Below are 20505 nucleotides of genomic sequence, written 5' to 3'. Positions count from 1 at the left end.
AGGGTTTTTTCCCTTTAAATTTTCATTTTTTAACTTTGCTTTCTGAGAGAGAATTGTTAAAAATTGCATGGACAGCTATATCATGCTAACTCTACTGTTTGTGGATAAGATATTTTACATATTTTTTGTTTTTTAACTTACATATGATAGCTGTTTTGTGGATTACAGTGTGACATTTCAATACATGATATGTATGATCTTAGAATCAGTGTAACTGGCTTATCTCAGACATTTGTCATTTCATTGTCAGGGTGAATCTATTTTAAACTAGTTAGCACAAAGTACTAAGCTGTCAAAAAGATTCTACCATGTCTGGTAATTATGTTACTAAGCAGTTTTATAAATATGAAATAAGTGCCTTTATCTACTACACCATCTCACTAGCCCACTAGGTTGCGTATTAAAAGTACAGATTACTGAGATCTCTCCCAAGTTGATATAATCAGTGTCTCTGGGATTAGACATGAGTTTGTGTGTTAATGTATTTTTAGGCTTTTAGTGTATTTAAGGCGTAGGAATGCTGTACTATGTAGCTTAAGGTTTTAGATCTCATACGTTGTGGTTCTCCCCTGACATGTCCATATGAAGAAGTTGGTCATGGTGAGAAAGAACCAAATAGTTTAAAAGTATATATTTTCAAGGTAACCCATGAGGAGTCTGGAAATTGTCTCCCAAGAAATGGAAGTACTTATAAGGAGCTATATTTCTTAGAGAATAAGAAAATACTCTCGTGTATAGTGATGATAATGTGTTTCAAATGTTTTTGTGCAGCCAAAGTTACAGAAGGGATCTCAACTGACAACCTGCTCTCAGTGCCTGGACAGAAGAAGGTAGACTCTTCTCCAGAAACCTCACCGAGTGTGAGCTCCATGCCACACTCTTTATCAATTGCCAATCTCCAAACTGCTAGTAAACTCATTCTGAGCTCCAGACTGGTATACAGTCAGCCTCTGGATCTGCCAGAAGCTGTCGAAGTGATAAGAGCAACACCTTCAGCAGGTAGTATTCTTGAGACTGTTCGGTGGTAGCTCAGAGCGTTGTCCTCTAATGTTTTATCAATAATAATTTTTTAATGATAAATTTAGTTCTCCTGACTATGTCCATGTGGAGGAGTGGGTCATGGTGAGAAGGAACCAAACAGTTTAAATGTATATTTTCTCAAGGTAACAAGAAGGGGTCTGAAAATTATCTCCTAAGAAGTGGAAGTACTTTCTAAGAAGCTTCACTTCCCCCTTTTCTTTGGTTTTTCTCATTATTTAGCACATGCTGACCTTGAACTTGTGGTCTCTTCCTGTCTTAGCCTCCTGGGTGTTGGGAATACCTTGTTCTTCAAAAGTATCTATCAAACCTTGTTCACACATACATAATAAAGGTAAAACATGATTGGCACAGAATGAAGTCTTAAACTATTATACATTTGTAAATTTATTTTAGGGGTGGGATGCCACAACATAATGTATGTGGAGGTCAGAGCATACTATGCAGGAGTCAGTTTCAATAGCCTCAGAGATCACACTGGAGTCCTTAGGCCTGGGGGAAAGCACCTTTACCTACTGCTCCATCTAGTTGTAAATGCAACAACAGAATAAGCTTCAGCAATTCACGTACAAATGTATTTCTTCTCTGAAGTTTTGTCATCATAGTATTTCAAATGGAGACAAGCCACCTCACATATGTATTCCATGTCACTGTAGAGGCATTCTCTGCTTAATGGCTTAATGGCCTGAGTACGCTCTCCAGTCCTAGAAAGTAGTAGTGACCTCCACGTGTACATGATGACATGTTTGCACCATGACAAGTGTGCACCTGAACTCACATACTGTAAATAATTTTTTAAATTAAAGGTGTATCATCTCGGGCTGGAGAGATGGCTCAGAGGTTAAGAGCACTGACTGTTCTTCCAGAGGTCCTGAGTTCAATTCCCAGCAACCACATGGTGGCTCACAACCATCCGTTATGAGATCTGGTGGCCTCTTCTGGCCTACATAGAAATATGCAGACAGAACACTATATACAATAAATAAATAAATCTTTAAAAAATAAAAGGTGTATCATCTACTTACCTATTATTGGTCGGTCGGTCAGTCAGTCTGTCTGTCTACCATCCATCCATCCATCCATCCATCCATCCATCCATCCATCCATCCATCCTATTTTATTTTCAGAGCTGAATGTGACTGGCCTGTAGTAATTCTGACTTTAGTAAGGTAGATGAGGTAATTTGAAGGATTGAACTGGAGGCTGCATTTGAAATAATTTGCCACCTGTGGAATTCTAATTGGGGAGTTCCTAGGATAATGGTATTGATGAACCAAAATAGAGGTTCAATCTTATTTTGATTTCTGGTGGATTATACTGAGTATTGGATATTCTTATCTATCCCTATGACATACCCACCTTCCAAGTTGAAAGATTATCTTGAGAAAAGTTTTATTATGTGCTTTTGTGTTGAATGCAGGTCTAGACAAATCTTTTTTAAAATTCATTTTGACAGAGTCTTTGTAGCCAAAGCTGGTATGAAACTCATTAATGTATGTAGGAAAGTCTTGAACTTGTAATCCTTTTGCCTCTCCCTTATGAGGATTGGGATTGGTATATTTTCTAAATACAGAGTTTTTAAAAATCTCTTTGAATATTTGGGGGTTAGATGGCTGGGTAGTTAAGAGCACTTGGCTGCTCTTGTAGAGAACTGTAGTTAAATACTCACGTTGGGCAGCTTATATAGCCTCTTGTAATTATAGCTCTTGGAGATCTGTCACCTTCTTCTGGCCTCCAAGGTCACCTGCACTCATGTGCATAAATACAAACTTGGGCATATACACTTACACATAACTAGCGAGTAAATATTTAAAGGTATTTGGAAAGTTTGGAATATATTCATTTATTTATTAAAACTCACAAATAAATTATATTTACAGAGGCTTTATGAAATGTTTTCAAATGTTTCATAGACAGTTACATCCCAAGTCAAGTAATAACTGCTTCCTGTTATTTAGATGGAACAGACTTAAGTTTTTAAATGGCTTCCCCATTCTTCCAAAGGTATTGATGGATTGGAACTTGAATTTAGGTCTTAAGACCCCAGATCTTAGTCATTATCTTATAATTGGAAATAGCTGGGAAATATTAGTGATTATAGGCATGACATATGAGGATTCTGGTTCAACCTTAAGACAGGGTGAATTAAACTGAGTATAGAGATGAGATCTGCCAATCTCACATTTTATGGATCTCTGATTATTATCTATTTTTCTTTCCTTTTTATAAAGGTCATCTGAGTTCCTCTTCAATTTACCCAGTGTGCCTTGCACCTTACTTAGTGGTTACAACTTGTTCGGACAATAAAGTACGCTTCTGGAAATGTTGTATGGAAACTAACACACTGTGCAGTATAAGTGATGAGAAGGAAACCTATCACTGGAGAAGATGGCCCTTGATGAATGATGAAGGAGAAGATAATAGCAGTACTGTGAGCATTGTGGGAAGACCTGTTGCTGTTAGCTGCTCATACACAGGCCGTCTGGCGGTGGCTTACAAGCAGCCTGTCCACCACAATGGTTTTATTTCTAAAGAGTTTTCTATGCATGTCTGTATATTTGAATGCGAATCTACAGGAGGGTCAGAATGGGTTTTAGAACAGACTATCCATCTTGATGATTTGGTTAAGGTTGGGAGTGTACTTGATTCAAGGGTCAGTGTTGACAGTAATCTGTTTGTGTATAGCAAATCAGATGCATTTTTAAGTAAGGATAGATACCTTATTCCAAATATCAAGCATTTAGTACATTTGGACTGGGTGTCAAAAGAAGATGGCTCTCATATTCTCACAGTGGGGGTTGGTGCTAATATCTTCATGTATGGGAGACTTTCAGGAATTGTAACTGATCAAACTAATAGTAAGGATGGAGGAGTAGCTGTCATTACATTACCACTAGGTGGTAGTATCAAGCAAGGAGTTAGGTCAAGATGGGTTCTTCTCAGATCTATAGACTTGGTATCCTCTGTGGATGGCACACCTTCACTGCCTGTTTCTCTCTCTTGGGTAAGAGATGGAATATTGGTGGTGGGAATGGATTGTGAAATGCATGTATATGCCCAATGGAAGCATTCTGTCAAATTTGGAGACATTGAAGCTGACAGTCCTGTTGAAGAGACTGTAATACAAGATCATTCTACCTTTAAATCCACTATGTTGCCAAGAAAAAGCATTGTTGAAGGAGCCACTATCACTGATGATGTTTTTGGCTCACCAACTGTAGTTCAAGATGGTGGCTTATTTGAGGCTGCACATGCACTCTCTCCGACTCTCCCACAGTATCATCCAACTCAGCTGTTAGAATTGATGGACTTAGGAAAAGTTAGAAGGGCTAAAGCCATTCTCTCCCATTTAGTAAAGTGTATTGCTGGTGAAGTTGCAATAGTTAGGGATCCTGATGCTGGAGAAGGAACTAAGAGGCACCTGTCTCGGACCATTAGTGTGAGCGGCAGTACAGCAAAGGATACGGTTACCATTGGAAAGGATGGTGCTCGAGACTATACTGAGATAGATTCTATTCCTCCTCTACCACTGCACGCATTGCTTGCTGCAGATCAGGACACGTCCTACAGAATTTCAGAAGAGAGTACAAAGAAGCCGCAGAGCTATGAGGCCCATATTGAAAGCCAACCGGGGGATCAATATTCAGAGCTGTTCCAAGTCCAGGAGATAACAACAGATGATATTGATTTAGAGCCAGAAAAGAGAGAGAACAAATCAAAAGTAATAAACCTGTCACAATATGGACCTGCTTATTTTGGTCAGGAGCATGCCAGAGTACTTTCAAGTCATTTAATGCACTCAAGTCTACCAGGCCTTACCCGCTTGGAGCAGATGTTCCTTGTAGCTTTGGCTGATACTGTGGCAACCACCAGTACTGAACTTGATGAAAACAGGGATAAGTACTCAGGTAAATAGTCTCACCATAAATGTTAAGTTTATTGTTAGTAAAAATATTGTGTTATCTGTGCAATGACTAATATGTTGATTATTTTTTTCTTTCAGCTCTTGTAGGGAAAAAAGACCTATGGATAATTACTATAAACTATACTTGATTGTAAAAGAAAAGACAGTTGAAGCATTCTGTCACTTGTATGTGTGACACACACATTTGTGATGTCTATGTGCATTCTCACTGAGTACTTATACTCAAACATTAGTCTTAGTATTTTAAAAAGATTGACTCTTAATGGTATTGTTTTCTTTGAGCAATAAAAATGACCTTTATTTTTGGTTTTGTGCCATGAAACTTATAGGGGCCTCATGGATCAACTAGATTATTTTTTCATTTGAGGCATAGATAATTTTTGAATAAATTAAAAAGATTTATTTGTTGAATGTTTTATTGCATGTATGTATGTGTCCTGTATGCATTTCTAGTGCCTGAATTAAATCCCCTGAAACTGGAGTTACAGTTGTTTGTGTGTGCTAGAAACTGAACCCAGGTCCTCTGGAGGAACATTAAGCACTCTTAACTGCTAAACCATGTCTCCAGCCCCATAAATAACTTTTTTATAGTTCTATAAATTTGTGCAAAAAAATCAAACATTTAATGTAATATGTATCTTGCCATTTGAAGCTAGATCTCATTCTCTCCTGTCCATCTAGTTGAAGGCAATGGGGTTGATTATAAGCATTGACATTAGCAAAGGAAACAAAATTATTGATTATTCATTCATAGAGTTAAGAATTCCTATGTGCTAGGTACTTTACCCCATTTAATTATCATAATCCTCTAGTGGATAGATGGCTATTACTCTGTGTGTATGTGTCTCTGTGTGTTTGTGTGTGTGTAGTTTTATACATGAAGGTAATAATCCTTAGAAAATTTAAGTGATTCATATACAAGCATATAGGCATTAAATGGCAGTAATAGGGTTCATATGTGGGAAATTGTTGCTTTCAAGCCTCTTAAGACTTTTGAATTGGAGGTGGGGTAAAAAATGTTTCCCATAGCCAGTTAGAAATATTTTTGACAGGTTTAAAATCTCACAATATAACCCCATAATTTTCCTTCTGTAGATTTAAATAATCAGAGACCTTAGAAGGTTTGCTTCTAAGCTTAGAGAGTGGGTCACACTCTAGTTATGTTGATAAGGAGCAGAAGCTCATCATGAGGTTGTGGGCAGTGGAGCAAAACCATCTGCAGAACAGCCAAAGCCTTGCATAATTGATACTGTTAGCTGTTGTACTCTGGGGAATTAAGAAAGTAGGGTGCTGGAGAGATGGCACACCCACTAAGAGTGCTTACCACTTTTGCAGAGGACCCAGATTCCCAACACCCACATTGAATGGCTTATAACTGTCTGTGACCTAGGAGTGATCTGACTCCTCAGGCCTTCTTGTGCATTTTCACTTTTGTGCATACACACAGGCACATACAGACACAGGCACACACACACACACACACACACACACCACATACACAATTTTTAAAAGAATGAAGATAACATCTTTTAAAAAGGATATACTTGTCATAATGCATGAAAAATAGTTTAAACTTTCTGATATAAATCATTGGCTGCCAGTATATAAATGATTCTGGTCATAGTGGACATTCATGAACTAGACAAGACAGGGTAGATATTTCCATTTCATAGGTGGGAAATTGCACTTAAAATGAAATAATTTGTACACTTCAGCCAAAGGATTCTAAGTAAGAGAATTCTTCTGTTTATTTTGGTGAGACAGCTTAACTCTTCTGTTATGTTAATGTCCATTTCATTGGCATGTGCTCTCACAGCAGCTCGCATGTATTACTGTGCTCATTTCCACTTCCTGTGGAAGTGGACACTGGAGCATGCTCCTTTCTCAGGGCCTTAACATTTACTTTCCTGTGCATAGAATGCTCTTCCAGATCTGTGCATGGCTCAGTCCCTAACCTCAAATTTCTGCTCAGATTTCATCCCATTGTCAAGGTCTTCCTTGGCTCCATTGTGTGAAACAGAACACTCTTGATTCACCCATCTCTGTCCTATTTTATGTCCTTCATAGCATTAATTTTCATATATTCTGTGTTAATTACTTTGCTTACTGCCAATCCTGCAGTGCCTAAGTGATCCCATGTAGTAGATGGAAATGTGCTCAGTGAGGAAATGGATGAATACATAGGAAGAAGACCTGTAACTAAAGCCTTTACAATGAAATAATTTGTTTTCTCCTGGAAAGTACTTCGCCCCTGGGGACTGTTGTCAGTTGCTGGCTTGGGTTCTGTCAGTGTTTTTGCACTGCTGTTAAGATTCATTAACTTGCTATGCTTTCATGTCTTTGTCTAAGTTTTCACTAAGTAGTATCAAATTTGTATAAGTAAATTTTTGGAATCAAGGTAAAGATTCAAGTTGTCCCTTTTAGCTTAACACTAGCCCCAAAAGTAAAATTTCAAATCTTTGTTGGCATTTTAGTTAAGCTAAACTGCCTAGAAATTTTTTTTTAGAATTTATGTATTTATTTATTTATTATGTATATAACATTCTGCTTCCATGTATATCTGCACACCAGAAGAGGGCACGAGATCTCATAATGGATGGTTGTGAGCCACCATGTGGTTGCTGGGATTTGAACTCAGGACCTCTGGAAGAGCAGTCAGTGCTCTTAATCTCCGAGCCATCTCTCTAGCACCTAGAAAATGTTTTTTTTTTTTAAATTATTATAACAAATGATTTCCCTTTAGTTATACAATTCTCTCAATAAAATCTTAATTCATCACAAAACATCTGCTGAGAATTACAAACTTATTTAATGTTTTAGTTACCATTCTATTGCTATGAAGAGATACCAGGCAATTTAAAGAGAAAAGTTTATTGGGGCTTCCAGTTTCAGAGTGACCAGTGTGGTGGAGAGCAAAGTGGCAGAGAGACAAGCAGGAAGGCATGGTGCTGAGCAGTATCTGTGAGCTTACTGTTCCACAAGCAGAATAAGAGACACACCTCCAATAAGGACACACCCCTAATCCTTCCCAAAAGGTTCCACCAGCGGGGAACCAATCATTCAAATATGTGAGCCTTTGGAGGCCATTCTCATTCAATACATTGCATTTCTTAGTTAATACACATTTTACTAGATTTCAATGTTTCTTTCATTTATTAAGAGTAAGTATAGGTACTACTGTTATTTGTACTAATAGGTAAACTATTTTCGCAAATAATTTTTTCACTTAGGAGTTTTAATATTCATGTTTTATAAAGATAGATATTTTGTAAGGACACTAAATTGTTGAAAGGAGTACATTAAAATATGCATTTTGTATAGAATATTGCAAAGTTTAATGTTTAGTTCATACACTTTGATCCTGTATGTGGCTGTTCAATACTGTTGAATCTCTTCTTAACATATTTTTCTCTTTAAAATTACAGGAAGAGACACCTTAGATGAGTGTGGCTTGAGATACTTGTTAGCAATGCGTTTGCACACATGCCTGTTAACATCACTTCCTCCTTTATACCGAGCCCAGCTCCTTCACCAAGGTATTCTACTTACTGTTTGAATCTTTGCACCACTTAGGTTTAATGTGGTGGTGGTGGGTATGGCTGTGCTTATGTCTGAGCAGCAGGTGGATCATGTGTCAGGTCGCCTGAGATCTTCATATCGAATGCACCTGCTTGCCACTTCCTGTGTGTTCTTCAACTCTGCCCTGCTCTACGACCTTTGTTCATAGAGCAGTGCTAAAGTTGTAGTAGGAAATGTAGGCTTGAGGTTGTAATAACTCAGTGTCTGTGGGACAGCTCTGAATTTGTCTGATGCCTTCTCTTTAGAAACCATGTAAATTTTATTCTTTGTGTTGTTTTGTCTCTGTTCCCTCCCTCTCTCCCTTTCTCCCCCTGCCCCCACTTCCTTCCTTTTCATAGGATCTCTCTGTGTGGTACAGGCTGGCCTTGAACTCTTGGTGATTCTCCTGCTTGAGCTTCCAGGTGATGAGGTTACAGGCATGTTCACCAGGTCCAACTTTATTAATTTTTTTTTGTTTATTTAAGCATACATTCTTTGTTGCTGTCAAGAAAAGTTGATATTTCAGGAAGATCTCCTCTAGTGCCCCAGTACATTTGCTTAGGTCCAACATACTGATTTGAGACAGATTTGGAATATCCTCATACTTATAGAAACTATAGAATTTTAGAGTAACTTCCCTAAATAGGATTCTTTATTTATAAACATTTAGATCCCGTCTGGTTCTCATTTCTTTAGACTGTATGTGTTTTGGAACCCTAAACCCCATATGGGGTTTGGAAAGTAGTCATTAGAATCCTAAGCTTGCTGAACTGTTGTCCTTACTCCTTTGCCTTCTAAAATAGTCTTAGAAAACAAGAGCTAGTTTTGTGTTCACGTTTAATTTGGTATCTTTTCATTTAAATTTTATTTTGTGTGTGGGTGTTTTGCCTACCTGCCTGTTAGCTGATGATCCATTGCTCTAGCCACACAAGCTTTATTATTTTATTTTATTTTATTGTTTTGGTTTTTCGAGACAGGGTTTCCCTGTGGTTTTGGAGGCTGTCCTGGAACTAGCTCTTGTAGACCAGGCTGGTCTCGAACTCACAGAGATCTACCTGCCTCTGCCTCCCAAGTGCTGGGATTAAAGGCGTGCACCACCACCCGCCCAGCTATTTTTTATTTTTATTTAATTTTAATTTTTTTTTGTTTGGAAGCAAAGTCTTGCTACATACTATGTAGTTCTTGTGGATTCAGAGCTTGTGGTAGTTCTCTCTCTACTCCCAAGCACTAGGATTACAGGTGTGCCACCATACATTCTGCTACTGAAAATATTCTTCATCTCTTCAACCCTTATTTTCAAGGTGTTTATGTTTTTCTGGTTTTTAAAATTTGAATGGTCATTGCAGTGAACTATCTTATTGTGTTACATATAAATACTTTTGTTAATACTGTTTGTTTCTCTATATTTTATCTGTATGTTATTCTGATTGTTTTCCTCATGTTATTTTATTATTTTTTAGCTTTTTATTTTTTATATATTTGAATTACAAACAAGATTGATTTACATGGCGATCCCAGTTCCCTTCTCCCTCCCTTCCTCCTCTACCACCCCCCAACTAAAGTCCTACCTATCACATATCCTTTCTTCTAATCTACAACTGACTCAAACTTTCTGCTTCCTCATGACTTCTGCATCCTTCCTTTTCTTCCCTTCTCACTCTCGTAGCTTTCTCCCCCCTCTTCCCATGCTCTCAATTTGCTCAGGATATGGTAACCCTTTCCCCTTCTCCAGGGGACAAAGTTTGTCTCTCTTAGGGTCCTCCTTGTTTACTAGTTTCTCTGGCAGTGTGGATTGTAGGCTGGTTCCCTTACTCTATGTCTAAAATCCACATATGAGTGAGTACATATCATGTTTGTCTTTTTGTGATTGGGTTACCTCGCTCAGAATGGTTTCTTCAAGTTCCATCCAGTTTCCTGCAAATTTCAAGATTCCATTGTTTTTTTCTGCTGAGTAGTACTCCATTGTGTAAATGTACCACATTTTTTTTATTTTTATTTTATTAGTTCAAATTAAGAACAAGCTTGCTTCAGATGTCAATCCCTTTTCCCTCTCCTTCCCCTCCCCCCAACATCCCACCTGCCCCTAGCCATCCCCCCTCCACTCCCCAGGCAGGGTAAGGCCCTCAAAAGGGGCTCCCCAAAGTCTACCACATCATCCTAGGCTAGGCCTAGGCCCTTCCTCATGTGTCCAGGTCAAGAGAGCATCCCTTCATATGGGATGGGCTCTCAAAATCCCCCCCTTTTTTTTAAAGACCTTACATATTTAATACAGTGCGTTACCCCTGTACAAATGGAAAAAATTAAGATCAACATTTCTAGAACAATATGGCTGTTAATTTTTGTACAATGCCAACTGAATGTGGTAAAGTGGGATACTTTTTTCCAAAGTTGACAGCACAGCTAAAGTTTCCAAAAATTCAAAATATATATATATATATATATATATATATATATATATATATATATATCAATAATGGCAGTATGTTATGCATCAATAGCAGCAACAGCTTTTCCAGGTTCTGCAGTCATTTGAACAAAATTGTAGAGACATCCAGCACTCTCCATTTAAAAAAAAAAAGTAAGAAGTAAAATCCCAGAAAAACAGCACAGTTCTGTTATTGTGGTATCTGGCACCATTTTTTTTTTAATTAGCTTCTCAATCATCATCTGGAAGGAAACCATTCTGAGCAACATTATTAAAAACAGCTCTGATAAAGCATGGTCACTACCATGTATGGTAAAGCAGGTCCACATATGAGTGAGTACATATCATGTTTGTATTTTTTGATTGGGTTACCTCGCTCAGAATGGTTTCTTCAAGTTCCATCCATTTTCCTGCAAATTTCAAGATTCCATTGTTTTTTTCTGCTGAGTAGTACTCCATTGTGTAAATGTACCACATTTTCTCTATCCATTCTTCAGTTGAGGGGCATCTAGGCTGCTTCCAGGTTCTGGCTATTACAAATAGTGCTGCTATGAACATCGTTGAACAGATGTCTTTGTTGTATGAATGTGCTTCTTTTGGGTATATGCCTAGGAGTGGAATTGTTGGATTTTGTGGTAGACTCATTCCCATTTTCTTGAGTTGCCATACTGATTTCCAAAGTGGCTGTACAAGTTGGCACTCCCATCAGCAGTGGAGGAGTGTTCCTCTTTCTCCATATCCTCTCCAGCATAAACTGTCATTGGTATTTTTGATTTTAGCCATTCTGACAGGAGTAAGATGGTGTCTCAGAGTTGTTTTGATTTGCATTTCCCTGATGGCCAAGGATGTTGAACACTTTCTTATGTGTCTTTCAGCCATTTTAGATTCCTCTATTGAGAATTGTCTATTTAGTTCTGTAACCCATTTTTTAATTGGATTGTTTGGTGAGAATAGCTTCTTGAGTTCTTTGTATAAAATGTACCACATTTTTCTATCCATTCTTCGTTTGAGGGGCATCTAGGCTGCTTCCAGTTTCTGGCTATTACAAATAATGCTGCTATGAACATGGTTGAACAGATGTCCTTGTTGTATGAATGTGCTTCTTTTGGGTATATGCCTAGGAGTGGAATTGCTGGATCTTGTGGTAGACTCATTCCCATTTTCTTGAGGAGTCGCCATACTGATTTCCAAAGTGGTTGTACAAGTTGGCACTCCCAGCAGCAGTGGAGGAGTGTTCCCCTTTCTCCACATCCTCTCCAGCATAAACTGTCATTGGTGTTTTTGATTTTAGCCATTCTGACATGAGTCAGATGGTATCTCAGAGTTGTTTTGGTTTGCATTTCCCTGATGGCCAAGGATGTTGAACATTTTCTTATGTGTCTTTCAGCTATTTTAGATTTCTCTATTGAGAATTGTCTGTTTAGTTCTGTACCCCATTTTTTAATTGGATTGGTTGGTGTTTTGGAGACTAGCTTCTTGAGTTCTTTGTATATTTTGGAGATCAGCTCTCTGTCAGATGTGGGGTTGCTGAATATCTTTTCCCAGTCCGTGGGCTGTCGTTTTGTCTTGCTGACTGTGTCCTTTGCCTTACAGAAGCTTCTCAGTTTCAGGAGGTCCCATTTATTAATTGTTGATCTCAGTGTCCGTGCTACTGGTGTTAAGTTCAGGAAGCAGTCTCCTGTACCAGTTCTTCCAAGGGTATTTCCCACTTTATCTTCTTTCTTCTAATAGGTTCATTATTAATATTTTTTGAACAGGTATATATTTTTTGTTAGTTTCCTAGCAGTTGAATAACTGAGTCGGAGGGTGACTTAACTCTTAACTCCCTGACTCTTCTTAGTATTAGCAAATTGTCCTTCAGAAAGAATAGTCATTTACATTACCAGTAGTGCTAGGTATCAAAACTCAGCCTGTTACCACCACCTGATACATTTTACTCTCCTCCCCTTCCTCCCCCTTTCTCCTCCCCTTTCTTCTCCTCCCCTCCCCTCTCCTCTCCTCCCCTCCCCTCCCCTTCGTACTCCTCCCCTCCCTACTCCTCCTCACCCCTTTCCCTCCCCTCCTCACCCCTGTCCTAGTCTCCTCCCCTCTCCTATCCTCTTCTCCTGCCTCAACTCTGCTATATCTTTCAGTTCTTCCTTCCCTGCTAATTAGAGAGATGAACTTCATGGCTTATGTGTATTCCTTACATTAAATGCAAATGGAAGTATGTTTAGAGCTTGCTTTAAGTGACCTTTAACTCTGTTCAGAGCAAAGGATAGAGCAGGTTTTAAAATTCAGTGCTAAAGGATGCCATCATCAGGTAAATGACAGTGTAAATAAAAGGATGTAGGCCAAAACTTCCAACTTGACCAATATTTTATCTTAGTAAGTTGTGCATGTGAATAACTTGGTACTCAAATATCTGTATTTTTCATTGATTTAATTTTAGTGTTAATCTTTGTTTCAAGTTCTCTTGTAGCCCAGATGGCTCAAACTGAAGAGGACCTTGAACTTCTGATTTTTCTGCCTCTACCTTCTGAGTGCTGGAATTTTATGAATTTGATATTGTATATCTTCATCTGCTAATATCTTTATTTTCATATTAAAATGCATTATATGTAGAAGACAAGTTGGAGATTTGGATGTTATGTGTCCTGTAACTGATCTTGAGTTCAAAAACTTGTAGTATAAAGTCTTGAATGGTGGCAGAGTTCTTTTATTCTGCCTTTCTGCTTGAAAATGTTTTTTAGAAGAACCAAGAAATAAGTAACTAAGCAAAGTACTGTTTTGTTGTATTGATACAGTTCACAAGGTTATTGTTTCATGTTTCCAATTTAGGTGTGTCTACCTGCCATTTTGCCTGGGCTTTTCATTCTGAAGCAGAGGAAGAACTAATCAATATGATTCCAGCAATTCAAAGAGGAGACCCTCAGTGGTCTGAATTAAGAGCCATGGGAATAGGCTGGTGGGTGAGAAATGTTAACACTCTTCGAAGATGCATTGAAAAGGTAACTTTCCTTCATTGGATTTTGAAAGACTTTATCACCACCCCCCCCCCACACACACACATACACACTTTCTTAAATCCATGGTCTCTATTTGTTTAATTGTTACATATTTATTCATATCTGTTATTTTATCCCCCTCTCTCTTTCTTCTGTATTTATCTCCCTTCCAAATTAAAGCCCCATCCCTATTTTTTCTTTCCCTCTTCAAAGCACTCATACATTTCTATTTGCGCTCTATTGCTTCTCCACCCCGTTGTTATGTATGTGTGTGTATGTATTGTGTGTATGTGTGTGTGTATCTATCTATCTATCTATCTATCTATCTATCTATCTATCTATCTAGAGAGAGAGAGAGAGAGAGAGAGAGAGAAAGAGAGAGATGTCCTGCCTCTACTAGCAAATATTAATGCTATTTTTAAAATTCCAGAAAACCTGATACAAAGAATTAGTTTGTACATTTTGAGATTTTTTTTAGAACAATTTTTTTTTTTTTTTTGGTTTTTCGAGACAGGATTTCTTTGTGTAGCTTTGGAGCCTATCCTGGCACTCACTCTGGAGACCAGGCTGGCCTCAAACTCACAGAGATCCACCTGCCTCTGCCTCCCGAGTGCTGGGATTAAAGGCATGTGCCACCAACGCCCGGCTAGAACAATTAAATTGATTTCTAATAATTTTTTTATTTGAATTAGAAACAAGATTGTTTTACATGTTGATCCAAGTTCCCTCTCCCTCCCATCCTCCCCTCCTCCCCCCCCAAATAAAACCATAAAACCCTACCTATCACATATCCTTTCTGCTCCCCAGGGAGGGTGAGGCCTTCCATAGGGGGTCATCAGAGTCTATCGTATCCTTTGGGATAAGGCCTAGCCCCCCCCCCCCCCCGTGTGTGTGTGTGTGTGTGTGTGTGTGTGTGTGTGTGTGTGTGTGTGGTCTTGGCTCAGGGAGTATCCCTCTATCTGGATTGGGCTCCCAAAGTCCACACCTATGCTAGGGATAAGTACTGAACTACTACAGGAGGTCCCGTAGATTTCTGAGGTCTCCCCACTGAAACCCACATTCCTGGGATCTGGATCAGTTCCATGCTGGTTTCCCAGCTTAGAACAATTTTTTTAATTACATTTATTTATTGTGTGTGTTTGCATGTGCATGTGTGTGGGTACACATGTGTACATTGGAGTTTCAAACTTGACCTTAATAAAATTTCTGTGCAGTATGCACAGTTTTGAGATAGGGTCACACTATGTTTGTATCTCTGGCTGTTCTAGAACTATATAGACCAGTCTGGATTTGAACTCAGAAATCTGTCATACTCTGCCTCCTGGGTGCTGGGATTAATGACATGTGCCAGCCTCTGTGCCTAGCTAATGGAATAGAAGAATTTTTTAGACATTACTGTTTGATATGTATCTTACTTGAAAACAGACAAAACTCTAGGGCATGCTCCTGCAACCCCAGTACTTTAGAATCTGCTCAGGGCAGGGTCAGGAGTTAGACAACAGCTCAGATTACAGACCACATCCAGGCTAGTTTAGGCTTCATGGTAAGATCCTATTTCAAAAACATAAGCTAGGCATAGGGGTGAATGCTTATAATGCTAACACTTAGGAGGCTAAGGCAGGAGAGTCGCCCTAATTTGAGGCCAGCCTGGGCTACATAATGAGTTCAAGGCTATTCTGGAATATGTAGTAGAACTCCAAACAGCAACAATTAAACTCAGCTTGCCAGACTTGGCAGTATGCTCCTTTATACACAGAGCTGCAAATTAAGAAATGTAATGTGTTGTATTTTCAAAAGATGATCACATCTATTGCATTTCTGTTGTCAATACTGTATTTTTTGCTACCTAGGTTTTCCTTTTCTCCCCTTAGTATGTGAATTTAAGCTATTTACTTAAAGTTCTTGATTCAGTTACTTCCTCTATAAAATGAGGACACTAGTAGTACTTCATAGTGGGTAGATTAATGAAAGGTTCCAGATATATGATAAGCAGTCAATAAATACTAGCTGCTGTGCTGATTTTATTAGGATTACTGGCATACAAATGCTTTTCTCTAGGAGCCATCATAAGCTACTGGTTCCACACATTGTCATTTTCATAGTGTATGAGCTAAGGAAGTAACAATGAAGCGTTAATTATTGGAGTAATTAATTGTAGTTCTTTTGTCAAGTAGTTACATGTTATTTTACTTACCCTTAGGTTGCCAAAGCTTCTTTTCAAAGGAACAACGATGCCTTAGATGCTGCTTTATTCTACCTTTCGATGAAGAAGAAAGCAGTAGTATGGGGTCTATTCAGGTAACGTGTCTCAGCATGTCACATGGTTTCATGAATGAGATGGTGTTTGGATCTGAACTCTGAATTCACTGAAGGAGCTCTTTCAAATCAACTGACTTCTTTATGCCTTGGTTCTTTTATTTACAGTGAGTGGGCAAAATATCTTTTAGTTTAAAAGATGAGGTTTTTTGTTTAGTTTTGTTTTTTCGAGACAGGGTTTCTCTGTGTAGCCCTGGCTGTCCTGGAACTCACTTTGTAGACCAGACTGGCCTGAACTCAGAGATCCACCTGCCTCTGCCTCCCAAGTGCTGAGATTAAAGGGGTGTGCCACTACCTCCTGGCTAAAAGATAGGCTCTTACAAAAATGTTGATAAAAGACAGTCTTGCTTCCTGTGTGAGTATACGAGGCACATCAGCATTCCTTGGTAGAAGACATGCTAATAAGCAACATCTGTAACTGGAACTGTTGTTCTTTTAAGATTGCTTTCTTTTACATCATGTATATGGGTGTTTTGCCTGTGTGTGTTGCCTGTGTGTATGTATATGTACTGTGTGCATGCTGCATCCACAGAGATAAATGAGGATTTTGCATCCCCTGAAATTAGAATTACTGATAGTTGTGAACCACCAGGTGGTGCTGGGAACCAAACCTTGGTCCAGTGCAAGAGCAGCCAGTCGCTCTGCTGGTTCTCTTTAAGTGGAATGTTAGAGTTGCTTTTCTTTTATTCTCTGTCTTCATATATTCCATAACTAATTAAAATAATTTAAGGGTGGTAATAGTCACTATGTTTGTGTTCTTATTTCCAGGTCACAACATGATGAAAAAATGACAACATTTTTTAGCCACAACTTTAACGAAGATAGATGGCGGAAAGCTGCTTTGAAAAATGCTTTTTCTTTACTTGGAAAACAGCGCTTTGAACAATCTGCTGCTTTTTTCTTGTTAGCTGGTTCATTGAAAGATGCCATAGAGGTATAAATAAGTGAACAAGCAATCGTGCTGTGAAGCTTTATAGCAGATGGTAGTTTTGTTAGATGTTTGTAAGAGCAGAATAACTGCAGAGCTTGCTGAACTCAGACAGTGGCACTGGTCAGTTTAAGGGAAATTACAGCTTCGGGTGTGGCATCTCGCATATTAAGATAAAGTGTAAAACTTACAGAAAATGTCACGAATGTTTTTAAGAATGTCTTTTTACCATCCATCTGTGATTCTGAGTCATTAAATATGTGCACAGGTTATGATCTCTTTATCTTGTGCTTTTAAAAAAGCTGATATTTAAGTACTTGGGGCTAACATGGCAGTTTGTACTATTCTGTAGTGTACTTGCCTTATAAATAGGCAGTGCATGCAAGGAAGTGAAACATTGAGTCTTTTGTTATATAATCATGGCAGGTGATATAAAAAGTCATTAATATTTCTGTTTCCTGATGATTCTTTCTTTTAGATTAGTTATTACCTTTATGAATTACCTAAACTCAGACAGAAGTAAAAATAGAATTAAAAATAATCATTGTATTTGGGAACAAAAACAGGAAGATTAATATAAGTTTGAAGCCATCCTGGCCTACAGTAGAATAGAATAGAATAGAATATTTACATAGTCCTTAAGTCTGGTTGATTTTGTTACATGATTTGTTTCTTTTAATATACAACTTTTTAAAAATAGTAAAAATTTAAAATAGCAACAATTTTTTAAAATTCCCCCAAAATGATAGAAGAAGTAGAAAACTTCTAACAAAGTGAACCTGTTATAAACTTTAAAAGTATCTTTCATACTTCAGCAGATTTGTAACAATTTTATAGTTACAAATGCCTGTAATTCTGAAATGGAAGCATACTCAGAGAAGAGATATTTGTGAAGAGTCTCAGGCTGAGCTGTTATAGTTGGCTCACGTTCCCTAATAGGATAGGGAGCAGTTTCTTAGTAAACAGAAGGTTCTTCTAAAATAGTACAAATTTATATAAAAATAGGTTTGGAAATTAAAAGGAACTTATGTATAAGTGTTTAATTTAAAAATCGATGCTATTTAAATTGACCCAAGACTGAGATAACAGTGACATACTTTGTTTTGTGCTCATTTCATGTACGATCATTCTAGTGTAGGGGGTACTGTGTTGTGACTGCTCACCTGTCTGCCACTTTGAAATTCTTCTACCAAACTGCATCTTCTATCTAGCTACATCTCAAAGTCTCAACCTCAGGGTCCCCTACATACCATGAAAACATAAATAGAGAATTCCAAGGTATCAGTGGGATAATGTATGAATAGATTAGTTGTCACTAAGGTAAATGTTTCTTAATATTTAAATTTGCAGGTGTGTCTTGAAAAAATGGAAGATATTCAGCTAGCCATGGTTATAGCCCGCTTATTTGAATCTGAATTTGAGACTTCATCCACTTATATATCCATCTTGAATCAGAAAATTTTGGGTCGTGAAAAAGATGGCTCAGAATTCAATTGCAAAAGACTACATGCTGACCCTTTTCTGCGTAGTCTTGCCTATTGGGTAATGAAAGATTACACCCGAGCCTTGGATACATTACTGGAACAGACACCAAAGGAAGATGATGAGCAGCAAGGTAGATTTTTGTGGGTTTCCCAGTGTCTTTTAAAGAGTAAGGCAAACTTTAGAAGGGGGAAGCTCATTTACTCTGCTCCTAGCTGAAGACCTGTTAGCAGTTAATGGCTTCTGGGGGAAGGAGAGTTTTTTTCTTTGAGGTTGTGACCCCTGGTAGGTCAGCTGTGCTCCAGTGCATAGTCCCATGCCCATGTGTTTTTGGGCAGCACAAATTATATTTCAAGTGTTATTTAAAAATAAAAGAGAACATCAAATTTAGAGAGAGTAGAAGGTGGGCTAGAGTGGGAAGTGAATACGATCCAAATACATTGTATGCATGTATGAAATTCTCAGTAGTAATATTATTATATTTTAAAAGTTACCATATTTATTTATTTTTCTTTTTTCCTGACACGTGTGTGTGTGTGTGTGTGTGTGTGTGTGTATGTATGTGTGTAGGTGTAGTCTTGTTACCTCGTAACCTTGAATTTTAGGTAGCCTGGAACACACTGTTTCTCAGGCTGTCCTTGAACTTACCGCCCTTCTACCATAGCCTCCTAGTGTTGGGCTTGCAGATGTGTACCACCTTGCCCCAGATTTGAGAAGTTATGGGATTAAAAATTATAACTTAATATTTGTAATAAAGTCTGCATTTAACTAAAATTTGAATAGTACTAAGATGATCACCCATGTTTTAGTTCTCACAGTTGTATTTTCTTTGCTCTTATTTCAAATTAGATATTTTTCAAAAGTCACCTTCAAGTTACAAGATTTTTTCAAAAAAAAGAAAAGTCAGGAGAGGACAAAAATATTTTTTTGTTTGTTTGGTTGGTTTTTGTTTTGTTTGTTTTTGCCTGCATGTATCTGTGTGAATTGCATGCTTGACTGGTATCCTAAGATATGAGAAGAAGGTGTTGGATACTCTGGAACTGAATTGCAGACAGTTGTGAGCTGCCGTGTGGAAGTCGGGAATTGAACCTCTATCCTTCAAAAGAGCAGCTTAGCTGGCCTGTGAGCTTCCAGGGTTTCTCATGTCTCCCCATCTCCCCATTCTTTAGCACTATACAAAGGTGACCAATTAGTCTTTTTATTTTTCTTAAAGATATTCTAAGATTAGAAGTTTTAAATGTTTGTGTTCAGTCACTAGCGGTTTGTTTTTGTGGATGCTCAGATTGTCCCATCTTTAATCACTGGAGATCTTGACAAGTTTTCAATTATTATTATTTTTTTGATAATTTCCTTGCTTTTTGTATGGCAGAATAATTCAGGCTCATCTTGGGTATTTTCTGGCTAAGACCTGAAAATGACCATTCTTCTAAAGAATTCTGTGTCTGTGAGTGGGGAATAATGCTTAGAGACTGCAATCTAGTCCTCATTGCTTCTAGGCTGTTAGAATGAATGCAGGTAGGACATCTTTCTCCCCTAACAATACAAGAGATCATGTTTTCCTTCTAATTCATATATAAACGAGGTTCTTCTTAGGTTTCATGTGTGTGTCTTAGAGTGAAAGGCTTGGATTTTCATGGTGTTAACATAGCTTTTTACTTTTTATATGCTTAGAATAGTTTTCATAATAAGAATACAAATATGTGTTCCACAAGAGAATGGTGACTGAGAAAACCTAAACATTTTTATATTATTATTGTTGTTGTTATGGTATAGCTTACTAAAGATGTATAGCAAATTCCTATTTTAAACTCCGCTTGTAATTTATCTCTGTGTGAGTATTCTATGA

General features: G+C 37.9%; 1 protein-coding gene across 6 annotated transcripts in view; it reads left to right on the top strand.

Moving 5' to 3' along the window:
- Nucleotides 1-20505, top strand: part of Dmxl2 (Dmx like 2) — a 120123-nt gene that overhangs the window by 66036 nt on the left and 33582 nt on the right. For 4 of the 6 annotated variants that reach the window (XM_035444391.1, XM_027415070.2, XM_027415069.2 and 1 more), the window contains 7 exons: nt 772-999; nt 3270-4946; nt 8389-8499; nt 13767-13936; nt 16134-16231; nt 17018-17183; nt 18528-18792. In XM_035444391.1, the coding sequence (XP_035300282.1) occupies nt 772-999; nt 3270-4946; nt 8389-8499; nt 13767-13936; nt 16134-16231; nt 17018-17183; nt 18528-18792 (2715 nt within the window). The remainder of the gene's footprint in view (nt 1-771; nt 1000-3269; nt 4947-8388; nt 8500-13766; nt 13937-16133; nt 16232-17017; nt 17184-18527; nt 18793-20505) is intronic. The other 2 variants (XM_035444393.1, XM_035444394.1) reach the window with 2 other exon arrangements.

Source organism: Cricetulus griseus, chromosome 4 (genome assembly GCF_003668045.3).
Source record: "Cricetulus griseus strain 17A/GY chromosome 4, alternate assembly CriGri-PICRH-1.0, whole genome shotgun sequence".
In the NCBI taxonomy this organism is placed as follows: Eukaryota; Metazoa; Chordata; class Mammalia; order Rodentia; family Cricetidae; genus Cricetulus; species Cricetulus griseus.
Note: the sequence above shows the minus strand (reverse complement) of the source record. Positions and strands in the feature narration are given on the sequence as shown.